Source organism: Amphiprion ocellaris, chromosome 9, assembly GCF_022539595.1.
Source record: "Amphiprion ocellaris isolate individual 3 ecotype Okinawa chromosome 9, ASM2253959v1, whole genome shotgun sequence".
Classification (NCBI taxonomy): Eukaryota; Metazoa; Chordata; class Actinopteri; family Pomacentridae; genus Amphiprion; species Amphiprion ocellaris.
Genome location: NC_072774.1, coordinates 29,953,608 through 29,981,064, shown reverse-complemented (window position 1 = coordinate 29,981,064; position 27,457 = coordinate 29,953,608). Strand labels below are relative to the sequence as shown.

Below are 27,457 nucleotides of genomic sequence, written 5' to 3'. Positions count from 1 at the left end.
TTACCCATAGTTACCTGCAAGGAAACAGATGCAGTTATCAACGCTTTCTACAAAAAGGGCTTAAAAGGCAAAGGATATTGCTGCTAGTAAGTTTCACCTAAATCAACCATTTATCGGATCATCAAAAACTTCACGGAGAGAGGTTCAGTTAATGCGAAGAAGCTTCAGGGTGCCCAAGAAGCACCACTTATGAAATGCTCAAAGTTATACTTCAGTCGACCCTAGTAGCATCTGATAAAAAAGATCTAAAAACACTGAAGCAGCAAACTTTATAAAACCAATACTTGTGTCATTCTCAAACCTTTTGACCACGGCTGTACATCACAACACACAAACAAGAAATCCTCCATATACACCGCTTAACCCTCATTAGGGTTGCAGGGGGCTGGAGTCTATCCCAGCTGACTGAGGGTGAAGACAGAGGACATGCTGGACAGTACCATTTACAGTGGTAAATGTTTGATGCTGTTGTGTTTATAGGAGTGTCAGGGTCCTCAACAGTTCCAGGCAGAAGATTCCAGTACTTACCCTGGTGTTGCTGTTTACTGGTGTGCTCTTTCACATGTGCTTTATGTTAAATAGTTTTTTTTTCACTGCAATGTTATGAATATTTTCTTTGTATAAGATTCTATTGTAACAGTGTGTTAAATAGTCCATAATAAAAAAGACAACTAAAATGTCTTAAGTGTCTAAGAAGATCTACATTACAACCAAACAAGTCTATTTAACATCAGATGATCAATTTTTCAAGCTAACATTGAAAAGAAAAAGAAAGGAGTTATAGAAACTAACCAGTGTAAATTGTTTGGGATAATGTAAAATCAAAACTGTATGTTCTCAGAGTCAAACACTCCAAGCAGTTAACATTTTACTACATATAGTAATAATAACATGTCCGCATGCAGACACAGATGAACATAAAACACTTGACCTTAAATGTTCTTTACAGGGACTTTATTAAAGTGTGCATTAAAACTTTCCAAAAGACATCCTTCAGACTGACATCATTAGGCCAAAATGTATTCCAGCACATGAATCCATACACACGTTAATAAATTAACCCATTTTTACCATTTCCAATCATAAACATGCTCGTACACACACACACACACACACACACACACACACACACACACACACACACACACACTCGCTAAAGAAAGTGGAACACAAATATGAATGAGACATTGCCATCTATTTATGCTGAAAAACATTGAAGAGCTCAACTGCCACAAGATTGAATGCACATACAATAATGGTAAAAACTTTCTATCCCAAAATGAAATATAGTATTGTAGTTGGTTTAAATCTTGCATTACAACCATATAAAAGCATGTGAACAGATACAAATAAAACTAAATTGTTGCTTGGCTTGGCAGGATAACAAATAGCATCCCCACCCCTTACAAACATGTACAGAGAAAGAAAAGCAGCAAGCCATGATAAATTTCACCAGCCCTTATTAAAGCTGCTGAACGCGACATTCAGACCCACTGAAGCAACTAAAGTACCAGCATCCCAGACCAAAACAAAAATAGCATGTTGACAACGTCTCCCCCTCCCTTTAGGTTTCATTTACAACCAGAAACCAGAAAGGCTGTCTACACGAGTTAACAAAAAATAATCTAGCCACAATTAGCCCACAAAAGCATTGCAATATACAACAAATGACTGTAACGTGTTGTTTTCAACTCGTTTAACATTATCTTCACTTGACCTGTCACTCCTTCGCTTCACTATGTCTGTTCTGCTGTTTGTATGTCTGTTTAAATACAGCTCTGGTTTCGCTCTCCAGCGTGTAAAACAGGGACCTGAGCAACCCTGTGTGGAAACAGACACAAATGGAGTTGAGCTTAACAGGCAGCAGAAAAGGAGATGGAGAAGAGAGCTGCAAAACGGAAGCAGAAACCCTCAAACTCTGCTGAAAGGAGGCAAGTGCTTAATTTAAATTAGGTAATCAACAAAGTCAGCTAAATTACATCACAACGCTAGGAAATGCATTTCCTTACAAATGGATGGAAACTTTGCCACAGCCACCAGGAAGAGGCTAGTTTCATCAGTTTATCAGCATCTGGTTTAACAATATACACATTGGGCATTTACCAACAAAAACAGGACCACTAATGTATGGCGAGAAATAAGTGAGGAAGTTGAGCTGCCAAGGAGTGGCGTCAGTTTTATGAATGTTTTGTCACACGACATGAATCACTGTGCATACACTCTGCACATTACACAGCTAGCACGTGTAAAAGCAGCTCAACGAAATTCATCTATTTATACATTTACACAATGATTGCCACACAACTGATTGGCCTGTAGACTGGCTATTTCCTGGGTCACTTTCTCAATGAAAGTGAAATGTGTGACAACTTTCATGTCAGGAGAATGAGGCAGTTTGCTAAAGAGCTGACTGTCTGTAGTTTCAGATTAAGCTAAATTTAGCTTGTTAGCCTGGTATATAGTGATGTGATTTTAGCCTAGTGCATTAATTAATATTCGGGAAACTAGTCATCTAGTCCACATTCCTAACCCAAACAAAGCACAACACTGAATGTAGCTTCATTACTTCAGAAGCAGTGAAGCTACTTCTGACATGGAGTGAGTGGGTGATGAACATTACTGAGAGCTTGTCTTGCCAAAAGTTACACCACACTTGTTGCTCCAACAGACAATGAACGGGTAGCCTTTGCAGCAGGAGACACTTTGGAAGCTGGAGACCTCTTCTGGGACGCACGTCGTACCTCTTTAGCCCCCTTCATTCTCTCCAGGAGTTTCTGAGATCCTGAAATCCCTTCTGGCTGTACAGTACCTCCTTGAACAAAACATGTCTGGCTCCCCTTTTGTATGTTCATTGATCCTGAAGGGACGTTGCCTTCGACAACCATCATGGGCTGGGGGCCAAACAAGTTGCTGGTTTGGATCAGGTTGGCACAGCCACCGTACACATCAGAGAATTTGGCAGCCTGGACCAGGTTAGGACAGCTCCTCTTAACATGAGAGAATTTGCCAGTGTGGATCAGGTTAGCACCGCCACCGCTGACATCCGAGAAATTGCCGGTGTGGATCAGGTTGGCAGAGCTCCCATAGACATCAGAGAAGTTACCAGTGTGGATCTGGTTAGCACCGCCACCGTTGACATCAGAGAAGTTTCCAGTGGAGATCAGGTTGGCACAGCTCCCATGGACCCCACTGTTGTCCACCAGTACCATGCCTGAGCCTGGCGCTGGTCCACTGGACATCATTGTCTGCCCTTGAATGACTACTCCTGGGGAAGGTCCAGATTGGGTGTTATGAACCAGCACCACACCTTGCATGTTGGTGGCTGGTGCCTCAGCCAGCAGTACGGTGTTCTGAACCTGTGGCTGGATGACATAGTGCATCGGCTGTAACATAGGAATGCTGTTGTAGTAGACAGGCTGCTGCTGCTGCTGTAGTAGGAGCATCTGGTTTTGATTTACCATCCCTGTTTTGACTGTAGTCATCTCTTCCCTCACTATGGGGGCACTTTCCCTGACCAACTGAGAATTCTGAGTTGTCTTCCTGACCACAGCCTGCTCTGCTTTGGGGATAGTTGGCTGCAGCTTGGGTGGAGGGGGCAACTGTTGGGTCGCTACCACATTTGATACCGAGGTCTGAGCACTGGAGATAGAGGAACCGGGTGGAGGAGAGAGCACTTTGACTTCTTCAACCTGGATTTTCTTGCCTCCACACAACTCAGCGAGGGTCTTGAATTTTAACCCGAGGTCATCGAGGAACTGTAAGTCATTGTCAGATTCGAGAAGGCTGCAGCAGCCCACCGAGCCAGCAGAGGAGCCCTTGCCTTCATCGTCATACATCATCAGATCGTCCTTTACTTTAAAGCCGTCAAATCTACTGGTCACCTTTTGTTAAAAAAGAAATAAATAACAAGGTCATTTTTCTTCAGAGAGTCTCTTTCATGCATCTAAAATGTGTTTTTATCTTGAAATTAACATATAAGCATCAAAGGTTGCAAATGCCATTATTAGTCAGTGGACACCCCAAAGACATCTGTTTGCATAACATCAGAAACTTAGCTCATGCCTGATATCCTGGTAGCATAAAGTTGTCGTGTCCCAGAACCACATCTCCATAAATGCACATCAAGTTACTTAGCTTTAAGGGCTCTTCAAAGTAGTTTTTCAGAATAAATGTTTTCCCATTAGTTGGCTAATTCCTCACCTGACTGTAGTACTGTCCCAGGAAGTGGTCTGGCAGAGACATGAGGTCAAACATTTCTTCACCTCCATGTGATTCTCTGCCCTCAGTCTCAGAGGAGAAGCCAAAGCCGTCCACCTGGTTCATCCACTGCATTCCTTCTCTCTGGACACTTGTAAAATCTTCTCGAAAGATGCCCCCATTCATCTCGTTCACAGAAGTGAATGAATGATGGAAATCCAAAGCTGCCAAAGGTGCTATTGCAACAGCCTTCTTAGCTGCGCCCATACCCACGGTGACCATATCTCCTTTCACTTGTTTTGGCATGTCCAGTAGTGATGCTTCCTGTAATCGACCAGGGATCCAAATGTTACAACAGAGTCAACATTTTTTGTAATGTGGTTCAAAAGGGACTCGATGCAGCTTTTAAGTAGACATCATCTTAACAGCATGCATCCACAATGTATGCTGATATTTCTACTTTCAACAGTGGAGGTTTAGTGTTTGAAAGCGTTGTTCTCACCGGTTTCTCTCCCAGGTGCTCAGTGTGGTAGTTAATGAGGCGTGTCTTGGTGTCGAAAGGCATCTCGGTAAAGAGGTCTGGAAAACCTGCAGTGTCCCCACACTGGCAGAAGAGCATCAACAAAGGGATGACTGTAAAGAAAAATAAATAAATTTTTTTAAAAAAAGCTCAAATAAAAACTAGCCCAACCTAAATATTCCCAAAGTGTGCTGGGGGAACAGCAGCAGATTCCCCAAAATAATAGGGGCATTTTCAGTGTGGCTGGTATGTTACAATTTGGTTATATTGAATCAGTTAAAGCACCAAACTCAAATGTGTCTATATGCTTTGCAACTGATAAACACTAAAAGAATCAATTTCAAAATTAGAGGACTTTTTTTAGACTTACTTTCTAGTGAACTAAACACACATAACTAGAAAGACACTCAGAGATGCTCGCCGCTGTTTTGCAATTTTAAAGAAAGTGATCTGGATCCCAATTTTAATGGGCTCTTTCTTTGCCTAAGTTGCACTTCACCAAGATTATTCAAATTTGTTAAAGTACAACAAACAGCAGATATTATATACCTCTGCCTTTGTTCTCATCTTGGATGTGCAAATAAAACAATTCTTCTATTTTCTTTTTCGTTACTCGGTCCTTTAGAAAGGCATCAGAATCTATTTTACTGCAAACCAACTAAATGTTTCTCTTTAAAATAAACTCATTGACTATCCCTCAGTCAGCAAAAACAAACATACATTGTGGACGTTATGTTTACCTTCTCTATTAGCAGGCAAAATAAAGCAGCACAGCCACTAAGTTATCTGTGGGTACGAGGCCACATTATGTAGAAATGTCCACCTATCAATCAGAACTTGACACCATTATCCGCTGAGCACTTATGAGAAGGTCACATCACTATCTGATTGATGTCTCTTATTTTCCTTCTTAGTATTAAGCTGTCCAACAGATTAAAGACAGCTGTCACTCAGCCTGTCAGCTAATTTGACAACTCACAATGTTGTAGTGAAAAAAAAAAACATTTATAAAACAGAGATTTGATCTAAACAAGCATCACATCACTAGTCGATGCATTTGGTACTTCTCAGTTGGACTGTGGTTAATATATTATATTATGACACTGAGTTCAGGAGGCAGACACCCTCTCTACTTCCAAGATCAGGCTTAAACTTTCCTTTTTGATAAAGTTTACAGTTAGAGCTAGCTCAGGTGACCCTGAACCATTCCTTAGTCATGCTGCTATAGGCCTAGGCTGCTGGCCTTATTATGAAGCACTGAGCACCTTTCCTGTTGCTCTCCTCCCTTTCACTCTTCATATATTTATATTTATACGCCACTACTGAATGTCACAAATTTAATTTCTTCTCTCCCCTTTAGTTTATGTTTTGTCCTATTTACAGATATGCCTTTTTTCAGAACTGCACGTTTCTGATTGGCAACTACTTGCCCCACCAACCAATCCAGTGTTTATTGTCCTCATATGAAATGTTTGTCTAATTTCTCTCTATTATCCTTTTCTCTCTTTTTATCGTCACCCCAACCCATCTAGATAGCTTACTGCACCTTGAGCCTTCTGCTGGAGATTTCTTCTTATTCAATGGGAGTTATTTTCTTCCCACTGTTACCAAAAAGCTACTCAAAAGAATTCCCTGAATTTGTTGGGCTTTCTCTATAACATAATTGTGTAAGGGTTTCACTTTGCTATGTGAAATGCCATGAGATGACACATGCTCGCAATTGGCATTATATAATTAAACTGAACTAAACTGAATCGCACTTACGTAGTAAGAGCAGCAGACCCAGCAGCAGCACTCCGATGGCTGCAGATCCTAAGTTTACTTCCTTGCTGGTCTGACTCCTGGCACCTTGTTGATTACACGTCACTCCATCCTCACAGACACAAGCGTGGATCTTCAGTTTCTGTGGCTGAGGACAAGCAACTCCCTGCTGGTCCCTCACCACAAATTCCACCTCATAGTAACCAGGCCACACAGACTCCTCAGCTCTCAAGATAGCTGCAGTGCCTGCCAGAAACAAGACAAAAAATGGAAAGTGTATAAAGTCAATAGGCATTGCTCTGACATTCAGTGTTTTTGAACAAACATGTCACATTCTAGCTTGGAGACAAAAAGGTCTCAACTTGTTAGTAGTCCACTTGCCTAAGATGCATTCAACACATTCCAGTTTCTTTTAAGGGTCAGGACTTTAGATGCATATTCCTGAGTCCTTTTGCTATTAAGTGAAGATTTTTTTTTTCTCTGAACACCATCTGAAAGTCTTACTTCTTTCTCACCTCGCTGCATTACAGACTGGAGCTTCTGACGTCACCGAACCAGTTGAGGAGAAATACATGTTAGAAACAGTGAAACCCTGCTGTTCAGCCAGCTGGCTGGGTTACTGTGTTTTCATGTCACTTGCTGTGCTTCAGTGCAACTTAAACTTAGTTGGACTGTAGCTGTAGCTCTATAGGGCTGAAATACCGTCTGACAAACTCACCACAGACACGAGTTAAAAACAATGGCTATACTGTGAATTCTGCAATATTTCTATGTAAAATGGTTGCTCAGAGAGAAAGAAGTGATAAAGAAGTCCCGGTCTCACACAGTCATTCACATTTGTATCTACTGGCGTGTGGTTGACTGTTTTGCTCTGCACTGTCAATCACTGATGCAGAGAGAGTCTTCTTCCTGAAAGGGGTGGGGACAACAGTGGCTCAACTTCACATAGATCCGCAAACTGAAACAGCCCATTTAAAACCAGGCAAAAACCAAAGGTTATACAGACATGGGGAAACGAAGCATCCTCATGTTATTATCTGAAAACTGAAAGAAGCATTGTGGCGACGTGAGATTTTCACTAATTTGCTCAAAGAGGGCGGAATGGAAGCATATATACTGTATACAGTATAAATCTTAAATTATCATTTTAAAAAATGGACATGTAATTACACACTTGCATCACAATTTCTGTAATCTACATATATATATATATGTGGGCTGTTTGAGTAAAAATAAAATGAAAATGCGATAATCCCATTTTTCCTTTTTAACATGCTTGTATGGGCATTCTATGACTGCATCTAAAATGAAAAGGGCATTTTCATTTTTAAACACTTAACATACTCAACAGCGGATATTGTTCAAATGATGAAGATACCAGACTAAGTAAATAGGGTATAGTACCATTTTTATTGGCAGAGTACTACCACACCTTTCAAATATTGGTACACCAGGCAACACTATTTACTACTTTAATCTGCAAAACAGTTTTTTGCACATCTCTACGTATAATATGATGCTAGTAATAACAGTATTATTCTCCTCACCATTAAGATGCTCCAATTGCCATTTTCCCCGAGTGCCTTCTGGGACAATGACAAAGTCAAGAGGAGATCCATTAGGGTCCCCATCCTCATCAAGGGCAGTCACAACAACCTCTTCCACTGTGGTACAAATTGTCTGGAAGTTATTGGTCAGGATGGGACAGTTGTCATTAACATCTTCTACCTGGATGGCTATGGTGCCGGTGGCTGTTTTTGCTAGTGTGTCTGTGATGAAAAAACAGAAAATACAGTATGTTCAGCATTATCCTTTGCTTATCTTCTCTCTTTTCAGAGACAGGTTCAGATACAGGGTGACACAGTGACGTGGTGTTTAGCACTTCTGCCTTGCAGCTAGAAGATCCCTGGTTCGCGTCCCAGTCTTCCTGGGATCTTTCTGCATGGAGTTTGCATATTCTCCCTATACATGTGTGGGTTTTCTCCAGGTTCTCCAGCTTCCTCCCACAGTCCAAAAACATGCTGAGGTAAATTGGTAACTCTAAATTGTCTGTAGGTGTGACTGTGAGAGTGACTGTTTATATGTAGCCCTGTGACAGACACCACTCTAGAGACACTTCTCTCCCCAGTGTGTTTGGATTGACAGTGAAACAAGTTGTTGCCCTTCTCTATTTGCATGAAATGACTGATGGACTGTTTGTGTTGGTCTCTGTCTATGCAGTCTGTATTTATTCACCACAAACAATCAGCAACCTGTTATGTGTGTTTTACATATGCTGTTTTTTAAAATCTTTTTTTCCCTGCAGTTTGTTTTCGGTTTTTTTCTGTCTATTCACAAAGTGAAGTCATACAGCCTTAACGTCTGTGCTGATTTTCAAACTTGGCCTCACTTGCACTGTGTATACTGAATTACACTTTCCTACTTACTGTGATGCATTCATGCTCCAAAAGGGAGTAACCACCTTGCCTTATCTCCTTCAGGTCCAATTGTCAGCTTAGTGCATCAGATATTGAAAACCAGCGTAGGAATTTCTGCTACATTTGCTGTGCATATTGACGGGCCACAGATGATGAAACTTAATCCATCTGTTGTGAAATTAATAAAATGTTTCACCTATGCTCCCGAAATGACAATATCATGTGTTTTTAATGACTATACAGTTTTTCCTCTGGAATCATCAGCATATTTCCCTTTCAGTTCTACTTGTGGCAAGGTACAAAGGGATCAAAGGAGCAAAGACTGCCTGTTGAATCTAGTAGCCTAGCTTACACTGCCTTTCCACAGCAACCTTTTGCTAAGAGTACTGCTCTGGCATGTTAGACATCTGAAGATGAAGCAGGTACACAGTGTGTACCTTCTGAAATGGCGAGTACTTTAGCAATATATGTCCCGTTGACCAGGGCTGGGGATTCTCTGTCAGGAATCTTGTTCAGTCTGATCTCAGCAGTTTCTGGGTCGATGGATAGCCAGTTGTCAGGATCGGAGCCTTTGGCATACCTACAACAGAAATGGGATGTATCAGTTACTGTAATGTGCACAGAAAGTGAAGCTGACACTGGATGATCTTTATGTGTGTGTTTGCATGCACTGACTTGACGTTCTTTGCCGGTTTCCCAGTGTCTCCATCGATTGCAGTGTAGGTGGCAACAACGTCGTTCAGGTTGATGGTGTCGCCTCCCTCTGAGACGGGAATATCTTTGACTTTGGGATTAAATCGTGGTGGATCAGGCAGGTTCTTCACGTCAATTTTGATGGGATAGGTTTTCAATTTTTTCCTACTTGGTGATTTACCAGGACGAGCTCCTGCACCAGTTGGTTTACCTGATCCCCCTGGCTTCCCTCCTCCTCCGCCCCCTGGCTTACCTCCTCCACCCACTGGTCCACCTCCTCCACCTGCTCCTCCACCTGCTCCTCCACCAGCCCCTGGTCCACCTCCTCCACCTGCTCCTCCACCTGCTCCTCCACCAGCCCCTGGTCCACCTCCTCCACCTGCTCCTCCACCTGCTCCTCCACCAGCCCCTGGTCCACCTCCTCCACCTGCTCCTCCACCTGCTCCTCCTCCACCCCCTGCCCCACCTCCTCCACCTGCTCCTTCTCCTTCTCCATCTCCATCCCCTGCTCCACCTCCAGGTCCACCAACCAGTGGATTCTTGTTCCTGACAACTAGCCCTAGGTTAAGGTCTTTCACATTCTCATAATCCACAGGCTATAAAATGGAAAACACACAATCGAAGACAACAAAAGTTACCATTACAACACTGATACATACATTTGTTAATACAGGCTTGCTATGTGTAAAATGAGTATTGAAAAAGAATTTACATTGATAATTTAAAGTTATATTCAATAGCACAGTCATGTGCGTGTTTTCTTCACAAATGCACTATTGATTAGTAGATAAGATTTAAAAAATCATTTGTGGTGACTGTTACAGTAGAGTCTGTGTGAAAGCAAGGCTGTTATACATTTAGACGTTGGTGGTTGTGTTCAGTTGATGAAAGTTCAGTTCATATTTTGGACAGGTACAAGTACATTCTTTGACATAGTGCATAGGGTTTCAATGATAGAATCTAAAAGTCCAATCAAAGCGTGGAGAGTATACAGTGGGAGATTCTGGATGGCCAAACCATGATGGGTATCTGACAGTTGTGTATTACACAGTCGTGGTGAAGAATTAACTGAGCCTGAAGGCAAAGTTCTTGAGTTATTGCACACTCTACATTCCAATCCTCATCTATTCTAAGGTTTTGGTACTGATATAAATTAGATTACAGATACAGGCAGCCAAAATTAGTTTTCTTATTGGGTGGCTGGGCTCACATATAGGATCTGATAAGGAGCTTGGACATCTAGAAGAAACCACTGATCTTCTACGATGAAGACTGAACTCGAGTGGTTTGGACATCACCCAAGTTAATTAGGTAAATCTTTTATCTATGGAGTATGATCACTGCATTTACCAAATGTATACTGGAATTTATCACAAAAGATCAGAATAACATCACATACACTATCGTTCAAAAGTCTGTAGTCACCCAGATAATTCTATGTTTTCCATGAAAACTCACACTTTTATCCATGTGCTAACATAACTGCACAAGGGTTTTCTAATCATCAATGAGCCTTTCAACACCATTAGCTAACACAATGTAGCATTAGAACACAGGAGTGATGGTTGCTGGAAATGTTCCTCTGTACCTCTATGGAGATATTCCATTAAAAATCAGCCGTTTCCAGCTAGAATAGTCATTTACCACATTAACAATGTCTACACTGGATTTATCATTTAATGTTATCTTCATTGAAAAAAAAAATGCTTTTCTTTCAAAAATAAGGACATTTCTATGTGACCCCAAGCTTTTGAACGGTAGTGTATATTTCTTCTTTAATAAAACTGCAGTACCTTGTCAAGCCTTAGGATGCCCTCGTTGGTGTTGGGGTCTGTTTTAATGCTGAAGTACCCGTCATCATTGCCTTCAACAATATCAAAAACAGCGTCCCAGTTTCCGGTGTGGTTCTGGTCCAGGTCCTCTGCTTTAATTCTCAACACCTCCACACCTTGTGTGTTCTCATCAATGCTTGCCACATACTGCGAGAAAAACATGTTATTAAAGTAACAGTGTTCACTTAAGCACTATTTATTATACTGGCACGTTTGTTGATCATAATTTTCTACTTTAGTGTGCTACATGAAAAAAAATCTGCATTTCCAAATCTTCTAAAACACTGTAGCCATCTAGAAACGTCAATGGAAACAGTTTCTATGTGAGAAAGAAAACTACCTCATCTTTTTCCAGAGTGGGAGGATTGTCGTTCACATCGCGTACATTAATGGTAACAGTGCTGGTTGCCGTTTTGCCCTGTGGTTTACCATTTTGGTCTTGACCTTTCACTGTCAGAATGTACTGATCTGTTTTCTGGAATCACAAAACAAGATGTCTTGAAAATGGTGAATTCAAGATGAATAATTTCAAAAAATAAATCACACAAGGTTTTTTGTGGTAAGACTAAATAAAGTTGTAAAATCTAAAAACAACAACAAACTACAATTTAATGTACTAAACTTCCCTGCACAGTTGCACACTCAAGAGTAGCAACGCTCCATTTTCAGAGCCAATGAACTTGTCAACGTCTGTCTTTCTCAACTGTAAATAAACCAGATGCAATAGGAATGAAGCATAATACATTTAGTATATTTATAGTACGCTGAGCATGCCACACTCAGCAAACCTCAAGATGGCAGTGGAATGGTGCATGTCTTTTGTACTGTTATAGATTCTGTCTTTTATTGGTCTCGGGAGGAATGCACCTCAGTCCACTGTATAGCTTATCTGCACATACCTCTCTATCCAGCGAAGCTTTGCTGACGTAGATGGACCCATTACGGAGCATGTAGAACATGTCATCAGGTGGCTTCTGGTCTATGATACTGTAAGCTATCGAAGTATTGTTATTCCCTGGTTCATCAGCATCAGTTGCGAGAACTTGCATAACTGAAGTCCCTGTAAAACCAGCATGAAAGGAAACAGTCATAAAACTGTACACATTGCATCGTTACATAGCCTTCTGTAAGTGCAGTGGATTTGCCCAAATGTCTCCACACTTTTTCTTCACATCTGTCCATGACCTTATAAAGCTTCCCACTGAGGAAAAGAAAAAATGTTTCACAAAAAACCTGAGACATAATTTAACCACAACCATTGCCTCTGTTTCAGTCGTTTCATATGTATGTACACTACTGGTCAAAAGTTGGAGGTCATCCAGACAATTCCATGTTTTCCATGGAAACTCACACTTTTATCCATGCGCTAACATAATTGCACAAGGATTTTCTAATCATCAATGAGCCTTTCAACACCATTAGCTAACACAATGTAGCATTAGAACACAGGAGTGATGGTTGCTGGAAATGTTCCTCTGTATCCCTATGGAGATTTTCTGACTAATTCAATGTTATCTTCATTGAAAAAAACTGCTTTTCTTTCAAAAATAAGGACATTTCAAAGCGACAACAAACTTTTGAACAGTAGTGTATATGTTAGGTGGATTAGATCTGTCAGCCAATTCCTACTGGTGTTCACTTACCGTGAAAGCCCCTTCAACCAAAATAGCCTTTTCTGCTAAATCTAACGCAATAATTATTTGGTATAAATGGCTACTTCCTCAGTATGTCTGACTGAAACATGTTTGGTTGCAACAACTGCCTCTTGTCCCTCCTGCTAAAAGTGCAAGCAGAGTAGGGGAGGAAGGCAACCAAAGAGAGAGGAGTCCAGGCAACAGCCGTTTCACAAAATCAGACATTGATGAATTCTGAATTTCGTTGAATAGGTCTAATAATTTGCAATATATCACAGTTGGAAGTGTAAATAATAGTGGTATCATGTTTAAGCTAAATCATAAAGACAGAAAAAAGAGGAGGTCCTATTGTGTAACTATGTTGAACACCCATCCCTACAATTAAATAGTCCCACTGAGAGCCCTGAAATCATGCACCACTAAACTTGAAGGGGGTGAACACTTATGCAATCACTTATTTTGTTTTTAATTAATCTGACATTACTTTTCAGGAAAACTGTTTTCAATTTGGCTTTTTTGACAAGAATTTCCTAAAAATAATTATATATATGTTTTTTTCATGTCAAATTAAACTGACCAATATTCAATGTTGAAAAGCAATATATAGGGGAAACTTCCAAGGGAGTTGAATAATTTTTATAGGCTCTGTACCTTTACATACCACCACTGCATGTCACTAACTTCGTATCTTCTCTGTCCTGTACTTAGTGTTTTGTCTCTGTAAGATAGGGAACTATAGTACCAGTCAAAACATCCCAATTTTTCTAGTTTTTTATTGGAAATTATGCATGTTAATGTCTCATTGTACTCTGAAATGAAAGCATAGAACAAATGAAGTTTTTAAAAAAATTGATATAGAAACCAAAATGTATTCTAAACTTTTGACTGATCAAAGTACTTCCTTTGGCAGATCTACCAGCTGAACACACTCGTGGCATTCTTTCCATCATGGAAATCAAATATTCTTCAGAAAGTTATTTCAACTCTGTAGCAGAAGTTCCTATAAGTGTGTGGTTCTTGTAGGTTGCTTTGCTTTCACTCTTCTGTCCAGTTCATCCCAAACCAGCTCCATGGAATTTAAGTCTGGAGACTGTGCTGCCAACACACTACTTTCTGAAGCACAATACTGTTCTAATAATGCTCTGGAGGGTTCCACGGTGGGTTCCAACACTACTTTATGCAGACAGAGGGGGTTGGAAGGAATCTAGAAAAGTTGGGACTCCTGTAGGATTTGGTAGCTCCAACTTTCAAGGCTTGATCAACCTCCATTGGTGCAGAACAGCTTTAAGTTGTTAAACCATTTCTTGTTCCCTGAAAAATGCCTTTTTGTATGACTGTATAATTATTTTCACTTTTGAGTAACCTTACCATTTTTTTAACCTCTGGCAGTTCACCACTTACCTTTGTGCCAGCTAAAGCTATTCATTGGACGTGAACTAATTGAATTTAAAAAAAAAAATGGAAAAATTAGGGTGTTCTAAAAATAATGACCGGTAGTGTGCATCTTTCTGACCTGTCTTTACTTTGCTCACTAACCTTCCCAGTGTTTATTGTTCTCTTATTCACAGTCTTCTTTCTCTCTGCCATCCTATTCTCTTTCCCCTTTCCCCTCACCCCAACCAGTCAATTCAGATGGCTACACTCCCTGAGCCTGTTTCTGCAGGAGGCTTATTTCTGTGGAAAGTTAGTTTGTACTTCCCACTGTCACCAAAGAGCTGTTTAAATGGAATTTAGTTTAGTTTATTGTGTTTCTCTCTGTAATTTTTTAAGGTGTCCACTCTACTATGTAAAGTTCCTTGAAGTTATGTGTGTCGTGAATTGGTGCTATGTAAATAAAATTTAACTGAATTAAAAAACACTAACCTGCAGGACTGAGCTCTTCCACCTCTGCAGGCTTCATGTCTACAAACACTGGTGCGTTGTCATTCTCATCTACAATCCTGAATATTATGTCAATATCCTCCTCTGCCACACTGCCATTGCTGAACTGAGCAACACCTGTCAGCTGAAACAGAAAACTCAAATGTTGCCACCTTTCTATGTTTTACTTACATTTACAAGTAATAATGACATTAAGGCACTGTACATTTCTACCAGATATCTCAGTTACAGCATATTAACAAATATTATGAAGCAACAGCGTATAAATAGCAGCATCACTCACATTGTACATGCTAATGTACTCCCTGTCAAGCACTCTGGTCACACGAATGAGTCCAGTATTGGGATCAACTACAAACACATGGAAAGGATGTCGGCTTGCCCCAATGCCTTTCAGGGAGTAAAGAATATTCCCTTTGCCATTATCATAATCTGAATGAATCTGAAATACAGAGAAGAGGAGAAGATGAGCATAGAACAGCAGAAGAAAACAACAACAACAACAATAGATACAATAAACCAATAGATCAATAGATGCTTTAATAATCCCTTTAGGGAAATTGCAGTGATACAGCAACAACTTACATATCACAAAACATGTTTAAAAAAAATACAGGATCTTTAAAAAAAATTTAAAATCTAATTTAAAAAAGTATTTACATTGAGATAAGTAAGAACTCTTGTGGTGCAAATTAGAGTTGAATGGGGAAAATAGAGTTTAATGTTCAAAGTCCCTAAGAAGAAAAGTCTCCTCTCCATGCACAGCAAAGAGTCATTGTACAGCAATTATAGCAGTGGGGAAGAACTACTCTCTGTCCTTACTACAGTAGAGTTGCAAAAAAAACTATCTGCTGATTAGTAGGTCATGCAGTAGAAGTGAACTGTTGTCCTTCATGTTGGACTAAAAACAGCCGGTTGAACTGAGAGGAGAAAAAAACACCGAAGACCATCATTATCTCAGCACTGTCCCTCAGGTATTACTTGTCTGGCTCCTTGTGAAAGTGTTCCAATGGTTCCCTCTGTTGGAAGACTTATTTCTTAAAAAATCTTGTCCAAATTTTCCCGACGTGCAGTGTATTTAATGGAATGACATGGAGACTGTTTCCAACAATAGTGGTTTGCTCAGTGGATAAATCTTGAGACACATTCAATTAATTATCACTGGCACTGTTGAAAGTTGAAATTTCTGTACAAAAAGCAAGCTTCAGAACCTTTGGATAAGGTTCTGACAAGCTTTTATTAGTTACAAGACTTGTTGATGGCAGTGAAAAACAAAATTATCAAGTCTGCCCATTTAATCAGCAGTGTGTTGAAAATAGAACTGGAACTTCTGATACTGAGTCATCTAGAGATCATTTCCTCAGGGTTTCACAAAAAAGCTTTCTTTAAATGATTTTGATGTTTACCCATATTTTTGTATGTCATATGTGAAAACAAACCCACAAAAAGAAGACAATATATAACATACAGTAGGTGCTGTTAAAGTTAGTCAAATTTCAAATACTCTACATCTTAGTGTCAAAATGTTCTAGATCTTGATTATACTGGAGCAAAAATAACACTGGAGACATGGAAGTTAGCCAAGGGCTTCTTCCGCTACAGGTCTCCAAATGACATCCTGGTTCAATAAACCAACTTTTCTTCTATCCTTATATGTTTTATAATATCCTCTGGGTGCTGAATCTATGGTAGTTTCAAGGCAAAGCTTGTAGAAAGCCTCAAGGATCAATCCCTAAAACTTCAAGCAAGTCTAGAAGGTATAAAGGTCTGGATGACTTTTAATTGTCTTCTTCTGAATTCAGACAAAACTGAAGTTCTTGTATTTGACCCTGAACAGCTCAGAAACTCAGTCTAACTGTGACCTCGAGCACTACAGTGACGTGTGCTTTATGTCACATACAAAACAAGTCTTTAGGACAGGCTTTTTTCATCTGCACAGTGTTAAAATCAAAACAGCGAGTCTCAGAGTGATGCTGGAAGACTAGTCCGTGCATGTGTTGCTTCTAGGCTAGAATTTTCCATATTCCTTACGATTGGAATGTCCCATTAACTTTATGAAAAGCCTACAGTTGTTACATAATGCTGCAGCACCAGTACTGACAGCAAAAGGAATCATATCATAGCGTGACTTCACTGGCACCCTGTAAAATCGAGAACTGAATTTAACGACCTCATTCAAAGAAAATCACGTTTAAGCTTGGTAACATATCCAGACAGTACTTCATAGTGACGTGGAATACATATCATGAGTGAAATAAGCAGTCAACAGCATGGCCTAGCATTACTATCTCCCTTCTCAGAGTGCAATTCTGTACCGACAGACAATAGAAACCCAAGAAGTTTTGCAGTGTTTAAAAACAGCCGACAGTCAGCACAAAATTGTCACCACCAATGACTGCTTTTTATTTACTACATGTACTGACTGTATTTTTCATGTGACACTGATGAACATTTAGGTTACATGTGGGTTTATAGTGTGCTTATGTTCTGTAGTTGTTTTTTGGATTCCTATAAAAGGGACAACAGATGCAAATTAGCTGTGTGCTAACTCTGGTGTGATTACTTAGAATTGTGTGCTGTCACTGCAAAAATAAACACTAAATTTAAAAAAAAATAAATAAGCGTACCAATGACAGTCATAAAACTAACCAAAAAAAAAAAAGAAATCAATTATGTCAGCTTGCAGGACGGAGCTTTCTTTATCATTATTTTTTAATCTGAATTTATTGGTGGTTTTAAGGTGTATGGCTACATTGCTCAAATATTATGTGTCACTGTGTAGTGTTGAGTAGTTAACAGTGTTTCAGCAAAGTTGTAGGTGAGATGATGTGCTTGAGCTTTAGCGATGGTGTAGAGTTACAGCCAAGCCATTTTAAGACAGGAAATGGTTATTATCATGGAAAACTTTGAACTGTATTCCTCTAATACACAGAGATGAAGTTTTAAGGACTTAACCGACAACCAGAGAGAGACTTTAAAACCGTTTTTATAACATACAAAACTCCACTGTATTTAAAGGCCTCACAGAACCACATTATCCCAAAGTGCACTTCACCCTCAGACTTTACTCGTGGTTCATAGAGCTGTCAGAAGTAAAATGGGAGGCAGAGCCTTCAACTTCAAGGCCTTTCTCCAGTGGTGCTGGTTCCCAGTTTGGGTTCAGGAGATAGACACCCTCGATGATTAGGCTTAAAGCTTTCCTTTTAGACAAAGTCACAGCTGGCTCAGGTGATCATCAACCTGTTGTGCTGCCATAGGTCTAGACTACTGGGGATTTTCCACAATCCACTGAGCACCTCGACTCTCTTTCACATTCCATACAAGTTTATGTCACTATTGGATGTCTGTAACTACTAAAATAAAGGCAGGCGGACTGTTACTTGGAGATTTTATCCAAGTGCTGCTCAAGTGGGAACTGCTGGCCTTCTCTCTATAATATTCTAAGGTCTTGAGCTTACAATACCTGACATTAAATATTTAATGATTTGGCATTATATAAATAAAGTTTAACTGAACTGAAATAAAGAGAGCTGAACTCAAACATCAGTGACTCACCCTGGCAACAGATTTGCGCTCTCTATAGTCTACATTTTCTGTCAGAGTTATTGGCGGAGTAATCCAGTGTCTTCTTTTTCGGATGAGCTTTTCTCCAGAGTTGGCTCCCACCCAAGCAGCCGCCTGGAGCTGTAACACAACGTGAGTAATTACTTCACAATGTACAGAACACAGAACAATGCATTCTCTTTCATGTAAAGGGCATTTCAAGTAGTGGGATGAGCTTTTTACAAAATAAAAGGGCCGTACAATATGTTAGATTTATTTGGCAGAGATGATTTTGTAGCTGCTGAGATTTGCACCATATGTTTGTTTAGTCCAGTGAAATGTATCATGTATTAAATTCCCAAAACAACAGGTATGCAGTCTATTATATTATTATTCTTTTCACCTTTGTAAGATATAGTGCTTTTTGTACTTGTATGTTTCTGAAGCATGATGTCTTAGAAATATATCGTACATTTGTCAGATGGGTATGTTTTGCTGTGTTGCTGGGTATTTCTGAAACATTTTTCATTGTGTAAGGTCCCATATGGTGAAAATCTATTTTAATTGGGTTTTGTAGTTGTGACAAACGTGGAGGTGTAAAATAAAAGTTTTTCAGATATGAGGATGTGTATCCCTGTCATTCATGATTCTTTTAAATCCATCAAATCTCTGACAATCCTCCTCCTGGGAAACATAGGGAAGTCATCCCAATGTGAGGAATTTTTATTCCGTTTCACAACCAAAATAAATTAAATAAAACGCCAAATTGGTCTTGGCTCTTCTTCACACTGTGCCTTTCTTTGGCGTTGTTTTGCTGTGCACTTTAAGGATGCACTGGCCGAATTATTGCCTTCATTGGGTCCTTCAGATTTAATCTGCCTGGTTCTGAAATGAGGTTTTTAATAGCATTGATCCAACTATTTTATCTACTGCAAACAACTCTCTGTCCACTAACTGTGTTCAACGCTGCCTTAAACATGCAGCAGTGTGCCTCCCTTTTAAGAAAAAAAATCTACTGATTAAAAACGTTTTTGGACCCAATTACAAATACAATTACAATTTGTAATCTTATGCAATGAATTTAGTAAATACATTTCAATCAGGTGTTTGTGCCGGTACACTGGAATCAAACCTGCAGCCCAGACTTTTCCAACACCAGATTTAACCTACTGATGTTAAGCAGCAGCTTCACAAATGAGGCACACCAGAGCTCATGTTGCTTATAATGGCAGGGCAGAGGACATTAATGGGCACTATGACTGTCCAGAGGCCTGTATTAATGACAGAAATATAATTAACATGTAGATATAAAGAAATGGCAAAATCCTGCTAGTTTTTTTAATATTTAATAAAATAAGTGTAGGGTAATAGACTTCATGTGCCCTTGCCATTAAAAATGGCAAATCAAATCATTTGGTACAATATATGGACTCTAGTGCATCTTCTATGAATACAGCTGCATGTGTGGGTTAAGAATGAACTAAAACTAAAGGTGGTCCACAATGAATAGAGTGTACACACTGACAGATGTCTTTTTTTGCTTTTAAAGATAGAAAATGGCAAAACACAAACATGAAAAAATTATTTAACTGGTCTGAAAACAATGAAGTAATTTAATATTTCGATATTGTGCATCTCGAGACATTTACAGTTATAGTTGTTGACACAAAACTTTAGTGATGTTTGGGCTAAAACTAGATTATATCAAGCCTTGACAAAGCCGTACCACTAAACAACTGTAATTACTTCAATCTTACTTCAGTTTTGAGTTTAGAAATTCACGGATATACAAATTATGTAATAAAGGAGCAAATTGGTCAGATTAAAGTTTACCCAGAAAACATAGATTTAACTGTAAAAATGGGTTTAGTCCTTAGTGGGTTCTGCAAAACAGAGAGGACAGGAGCAAAACAGCTTCTGTTATACAGGATAAATTTAAGGGTGCATAAAGTGCCAGTATAGTAGAGACAAAGATTTTTAAAACTGGGAATCATAAAAAGTTACACTAACGGATTTTATTTTAATTGCACTGTTTTTAACTCCATTTTAAATGTGCCATTCTGTTGCTGCTGTCTTGCAGTTGACTAATCTTTGTTCAAACTATATAATGCACTTTGTTTTTGGAAAGTGCTGTATAAATCCAGTTTTTCATTATTATTGTTACTGCTGACATGAACCACAGGAATAATGTACAACAGAAGTTCTGAACTAGTCAGCACATTACGCTGAAAACTTGTTTGAAACACAAAAAGTACTTTGCTTACGATACCGCAAATATTTTCTGCAGTCAGGTACGCTGATTTTAGTATTGCATTAACTGGACAAGTTTGAAATATTGCAAGAGATGAGGCGTCTTTTAGTTTTAAATGCAGTTTTATGATTCCCATAATTACAGATATGATTTGAACAGTGGCGCCTACAAGGGAGGCCACGGCACACCTCTGAAATCTCTATTAACCTGCATGTGGCCACCTTAGATCGGACCAGTCGAGTTTAGCTCAAAAACGTTCATCGCGTCCTCTTGTTAATACATTAGTTTTGAGTTCTTTTGTTCAGACATAAGGTGAATAGATAGATGTTGATTACCTTCTTGACAGTTTCGGGGAAAGCTCTCACCTTCATCAGAAGTGTCTCACTGACAGCGTGTCAGTGGGACATTTCTGAAGAACGTAATCAACATCTATCTATTCACCTTATGTCTGAACAACAGAACTCAAAACTAATCCAGTCAAGTTTGTTTACTGAAACTCTGACATCCAAGTTTCAGTGAACCCATCGACTAAGTGTGTACAGGAGTGTTACTGGATGCTGCTTCCCAGCGCTGGATACTTAATGGGTGCACGATTAGGCAGTGCAAAATCGGGGTGTGACGAGTGAAGCCAATGACGAGGTGGGAACACACCTCAACTTAAATTATCGTGGCATTTAGATAGGTTTCTATGATCTCACAGTAGGACAAACTGGGGTAAAAAGCCCTCAGGAGGAATCTGTACTTTCAAAATGTCACATCAACAAACCAAAAGATCGTTTCTTTTGGTTTCCCTCCAAAATGGTTTGAGAATCAGAATCAGAAAAGCCCTTAATGCCCAGTGAGTTCACACACATAAGGAACCTGACATGGTGGATAGAGCTGCAGTACTCAGCAATAGCAACAGACAATAGAAGAGTAAATATACAAATTTAAATCTGGGAAATTGTGAAAAAAAAATGCTGTGAGTATAAGAAGTATAAGAAGTACTGTGTAAAAGTAAGTGTAAACAAAGTACTGTTTAATAATACGACATAAAAAGCAACGCAAAAAGGCAGTTTGAAGTCTATTTAAAGAATACATATATGTGCATCGTAGAAAAGAAGGAAGCTGACTGTATCTAGTGGTCAGTAGGAGAATTTTTCTTGATTATGGGAATTATTATTTAAAAACTGCTTTAACAGGAACAACTAAGATAATTAAAATTTTCTAATTTATTTATTTTTAAACCTACTAGGTGGTTCAATGCTGGTAGTCCACTAAAGATGCACAGACAGAAGGTTGGTGCTATTAAATATTTATCTAATGTATTTATCTAATATATTAGATAAAGTACATACGGGACACTGAGTTCTGCACAGAAGCTTCAGACCACCAGACAGAGATAAAACAGTGGAGTCTGTAAGTGTGGAAAAACACTGCAGTTCAAAGAAACGTGGAGCTGGACTCACCGCAAACAGCAGAAACACGAACACGGGCGAAGAAACCCGAATCATGACTGAAGAAAAGTCCGGCGGAAGCACATACCAGTCTGTGGACTGTAGTAAACTGTAGTGGAGAGTGATGAGAGCTGCTGAACTCACTGGAGGAGGAGGAGGAGGAAGAAGAAAGAGAGGAGGAGGCAGGTGTTTCGGACCGAGCCGCTCCCAACAGTTGGAGTGTTTAGTGGGCGGACTTTCTCAGTTCAAGCCGACTCCACAAACAAAAAACAGTCATAGATTTATGAGTATAACGACGGTGGTTATTAACTTTATGTTTATCAGGTGTTCTTCTTGGGAAACCGTGCGCGCGCTTACATAAGAGAATTCACGTGACAACAGAATAGCCCAATCACGTGCCGTCTGCCCGAGTCAGCAGGAACAGGTGAGCAAAATGGAGAGCTATAAAGAATAAAAAAAATATTACGGGAAAAAAACGCTGCCTTGCACGTGATGTGAGAGGAATGCTGGTAGAAAACTAAGATAATAAATGAATTTGACCACTCAAGGCAGTCTCAATGTAGGCCTCTTTATTTACTATATTGACTGACACAGCACACTTATTCCTACCCTGACAGATACACATTAGAGCTCTTAAATTTTAAACTTCATGCACACTGTCCTAAAACATAGGGTCCATAGAATCCATCCATCCATTATCTATACACCGCTTAATCCTCACTAGGGTCGTGGGTGGGCTGGAGCCTATCCCAGCTGACTCAGGTGAAGGCAGGGGACACCCTAGACAGGTCACCAGTCTGTCACAGGGCCACATACAGAGACAAACAAGCACTCTCACATTCACACCTACGGGCAATTTAGAATGATCAATTAACCTCAGCATATTTTTGGACTGTGGGAGGAAGCCGGAGTACCCGGAGAAAACCCACACATGCACAGGGAGAACATGCAAACTCCATGCAGAAAGATCCCGGGAAAGCCGGGACGCGAACCAGGGATCTTCTCGCTGCAAGGCGAAAGTGCTAACCACTACACCACTGTGCAGCCCTGGGTCCATAGAAATCAAAGTGAAATAATTATTGACTGAATATGGAAGACTAGGGTAATCTGGGTATTTCTGCATGTCCGGGTTGCTCGTCCCTCACTGCAAGGACAACAAATTAGACCCTACCCAAAAAATGCAGGCATATAACATTTTTGTACTCTTAAACTTCTCATTATTGTGCCTACAAATTGTAAAGCAGCAAGTTGCACATCTAATAACAGGGACAGCAGGCTCTGGAGTCCAGGGAAACATGTAGTTTTGAGTGGAAACCGTTCTGTGACATTCTGTTGCCTTGACCAAAGCTTCATCTTCATTTTACCCACCGATATATTTGCACATGCTGTTCTATTCTGACTGCAGAGTTTGGGGTTACTCTGATAGATTCGCTCATAATCTATGCACACTACCAGTCAAACTCTGAACACAACTTCTCATTCAGTGCTTTTTATTTATTTGTATTATTTTCTACATTGTAGATTAATACTGAAGATTAACACTTTTTTGTTTACAGCATAGTTCCATATGTATTCTTTTATAGTTTTCATGTCTTTAGTATAAAAATAATTAAATAAAAACCATTGAATGAGGAGGTGCGTCCAGACTTTTGACTGGTAGTGTACGTATTCTAAGCACAGACTGTATAATTATACAGTCTATGATTCCAAGCCATGTGTGCCACAGGCCTTACACTTAACAATCTGTTATCTGTAGCATATTAAGCAACCAATTTTGCCTTTCGACTTGTCACAATTCCAGTTACGATTGTCGTAAACTATAGACCCAGATTAACTGTTGACAAAGGACATCAGCTAGACGTTTCTTCGACCTCCACAGACTAACCAATTTCTAATGTGTGTTTAATAGCTGCAGTACCAGCATTGTGTGAAACAGACCTGGCAGAAAATCAGGACCATGCATGAAAACATATTTAGGCATTTTCTGCATTACCAACTGAATACAGATCAGTTCTCATGGCCACGCAACCGATCCAGTTTGCTCCTCCAACTGCATGACTTTGTTCAGTATAATTACTGAGGCATTGCTCAACTGGTTTGCATGTATGATGTATTCTCTCAGCTGAGAAACATGAAGAATCATCAGGAAACTGGTGAAAGGGAAGGGCTCCTTCCAGATGATTTAAATCTGAAACGCTGAACATAACCTGCTCCATTACTATCATGATCCAGAAAAAGCAAAACTCTGGCTTTAGGCTCAACGTGCTTTGCTTATCCATATATCTTGCGTTGTACTATACCCCTCAGGATTAACATTGACACCAGCTTTTCAGATTCCACCCGCAGACATATCGGACTTTGAAAAAATAACAAAAGAGAACCCACCTGTGATGATTTATCTAAAGGAAAGTGTTTCATGCCTTACATATGCTCTATGAGGAAACTAAGTTTTATTCACCTTGTAAATAAACAAAAAACGTACAGCTCCAAGGGACATTTTGTGGTTTGAAAGTGTTTTGCCTAATGGTAGAAAGCAGTAATGTATTTCTTGACTGCATTACTGCTAGAGACTACAGTGACTACATGTTGCTACTTGTCAAATTACAGTCTGAGAACATGATGATGTGTGATAGATGTAAATTCTTACATAGTACGTAATGCAGCGGATTTGCATAAAAGGACCTGAACTGTTAGCTGAATGTGTGTGTTGCAGTTGGAGAGAGAAAAGGGGGGAACAAAAGGTGGAATGTTGGCTAATAAGCCTAACCGTCTGCATGCATACTTCGGTGTGCCAACCAGTCATTCCAACAGTCAGTTTTTGACCTGATTGACCCAAGCCTATGATATTTTCTATTTACCTCATCTGAACCTCCAGCTTCGCAGAGTTTGTATGTACAGGAGATACTGTAGGTGAGGATCCATCCATCTATTCACCATACCTGCTTTATCCTGTGAGGATCATGGAAGGCCAGAGTTTATCCCAGTTGACTGCTCTATGTCTAAATAAGCATCTTAGCCCTTTTCCATAAAAGTCACAACGGCAAACTTGCAAGGTCAGACCTAGTAACTTCCACATATCACTTTCCACATGGTACAAGTTTGTATTGCATGCAGTCACATTAACGTACCTCAGGTTTTGTGAAGTGATGTGGAGAACGCCTTTAACTTTTTTCAGCATTAAAATTGGTCTGTAAACATCAGGAGCATGAAAGACCAGGTTTGCATGTCTTCACCTGCCATGTGCACTTACTGATGTCTTGAAAACCTCAAAACACCTTCAAGTATGTTGAGTTGTGCCTCAGTCACTGAGTTCTACTGTTTCAATTTGCTGTTACAAATTGAAATATTGCCAACAAATACAACTTCACTGCGGTGAAGAGTCTGTAACAGGCCTGATTAATCAGACTCATCAATAATGAATGAATCTAGGTTTTGACAAAATGTCAACAATAGTTCAAGTTTTGTTTGTTGCTTCCATCAAAGCACTTGACTCTCATTCAAGATAGACTGAATTAGCCATGAGCCTATATAGTGACTTTATTCTGTGAACTTCAGCAGCATTGATTACAAAAATACTCCAAACACACATATATAGGAGTTACTGGCAACTTCCTCCATGCACATCCTCAAATGCTGCTTGCAGATAGTGTAGTGAAAATCACATAAAACACAACCAGCTGAGAGGTCTGCTTGAGATGTGACTGATGACTTGTCTGGAAATGTTTCAGCCATTAATATTAATGTATGCATTTATAGATATGTTTAAATATTTACAAATCTCAATGCACCTAAAAATCTGAATACAGATTTGGAGATTATTTTATACATTTACAGATCTGATTACATTCAAGTAGGTGTGATCAAAAAGTTCACTTACTGCAGCTACATGGTTTCCCAGACTCCTACCACATTTGGAACACTCTCTAAAAGTCCTGTTCAAACCACCTAAAGCTGCACATTTTAATTTTCACCACAGACGTCTAACTTGCACAGAGAGCATACATTAAATTCTGTATAGCACTTGTAGTGGAAATTCATGGTATTAGAGATAACAGAGAAGCATTGCTGTGTCACATGATAAAAGTGAAAAAGTACTGAGACTTGTTTTTGAGTGGAAAAGTACTGAAGGTCATGAAACTAAGTTTCTTTTTGAGTGAAACCATCAGTATTGTCAGCCTGCTTCACTGGGCAGACTCTCGCTGTGGTGTCTTGTATGTCACAGTGACTGTCTCTCTGCTGCAGGAAAAAAGATTTTGTGCAGATTAAAGGAAAACCAAGAAACAACAATCCTGAGTGAATGGTGTTGACTGATACGTTGAAACCTCCACAACACTCTGACCCCACCTCAAGGATCATCACTGGTGACAAGAGATGTGTCTACGGCTATGACCGGGAGTCTTCAATACAAGACGTCACAGTTTCCAACATTAGGTCGGCATCGCAGCCAAGACCATGTTTGTCGTTTTGCTTGCCATTGTGCCCTCTGTCCACCAGAGTCAGACTGTTATTGCTGAGTCCTGTCCTGTCTAAAGGAGAACATCAGAGAGGACATAGTGAGAACATAGTGTTTGGTGTTGGGTCAGTTTACACCTGCTCACACTGTTGAAAATGTACACGTTTTTTGTCTGCACCCATACAAATGTCGCTTTCCAATCACCCTGTTTGCCTGATTTGACTCCCAGCCACTTCTATCTTTTTCTGAACATGAAATTCAAGTTGAGGTTTTGACAAACTGAAGCAGATCCAGTGTGTGTTGATGATGGCGCCTTTACAGAACGGGTTTTACAGGGAGCGTTCACAACATGATGGGAGCTGGGCTCGGGGTGTTGCTGCATAAAAGAACTGCTTCAAAAGAGATGGAGTCATATTTCAACTGGCTGCTATGGCTTTTGCTTTTTTTTTTATGAGCACAGTTTCTGAACTTTTTGATCTCACCCCTTGCATACAAAATTCTAATACGCATTTTCAGATTCCTTTATGCATTCACTAATCTTAGTACACATAATCACAAAACCATGACAATCCAGATTTAAGACCAGGAGGCAGAGTTCATTCTTATATTGTCTGCAGCTTCCTTGTGGCTATCACCCTCCCTAAACCCATAGAGATTTCCCACAGAGATTATTAAATATTTCTTTTCTACATAATGGGGGCTGTTGGAAGAAGGCTGAAATGGAAACACCAGAGGCTGGTTGCAGAAAACAAAAGTCGAGTTTTAATCTAAAAAACTAGTACAAAAGTTAACTAAAGTCCAGATGGCTAGCATAAACCAAAAACACCAAAAGGCAGGCA

At 39.7% G+C, this 27,457-nt stretch overlaps 1 protein-coding gene across 2 annotated transcripts; it reads right to left on the bottom strand.

The window, feature by feature from the left end:
* Positions 1 to 937: 937 nt before the first annotated feature.
* On the bottom strand, positions 938 to 22,334 carry LOC111566430 (desmoglein-2.1-like). 2 transcript variants are annotated; one of them, XM_055013829.1, is made up of 15 exons: positions 22,178 to 22,334; positions 18,491 to 18,619; positions 15,219 to 15,377; positions 14,918 to 15,059; positions 12,320 to 12,480; positions 11,761 to 11,895; positions 11,382 to 11,567; positions 9,944 to 10,184; positions 9,571 to 9,883; positions 9,333 to 9,475; positions 8,026 to 8,247; positions 6,482 to 6,724; positions 4,700 to 4,830; positions 4,201 to 4,521; positions 938 to 3,881 (listed from the first exon to the last, which is right to left on the bottom strand). In XM_055013829.1, the coding sequence occupies exons 1-15, from the start codon at positions 22,220 to 22,222 to the stop codon at positions 2,643 to 2,645; spliced, it is 3,810 nt and encodes a 1,269-aa protein (XP_054869804.1). In that variant the 5' UTR covers positions 22,223 to 22,334; the 3' UTR covers positions 938 to 2,642. The 2 variants fall into 2 exon arrangements, with proteins under 2 accessions (XP_054869804.1, XP_054869803.1); XM_055013828.1 differs by having other exon boundaries at positions 9,571 to 10,184.
* Positions 22,335 to 27,457: the final 5,123 nt, after the last annotated feature.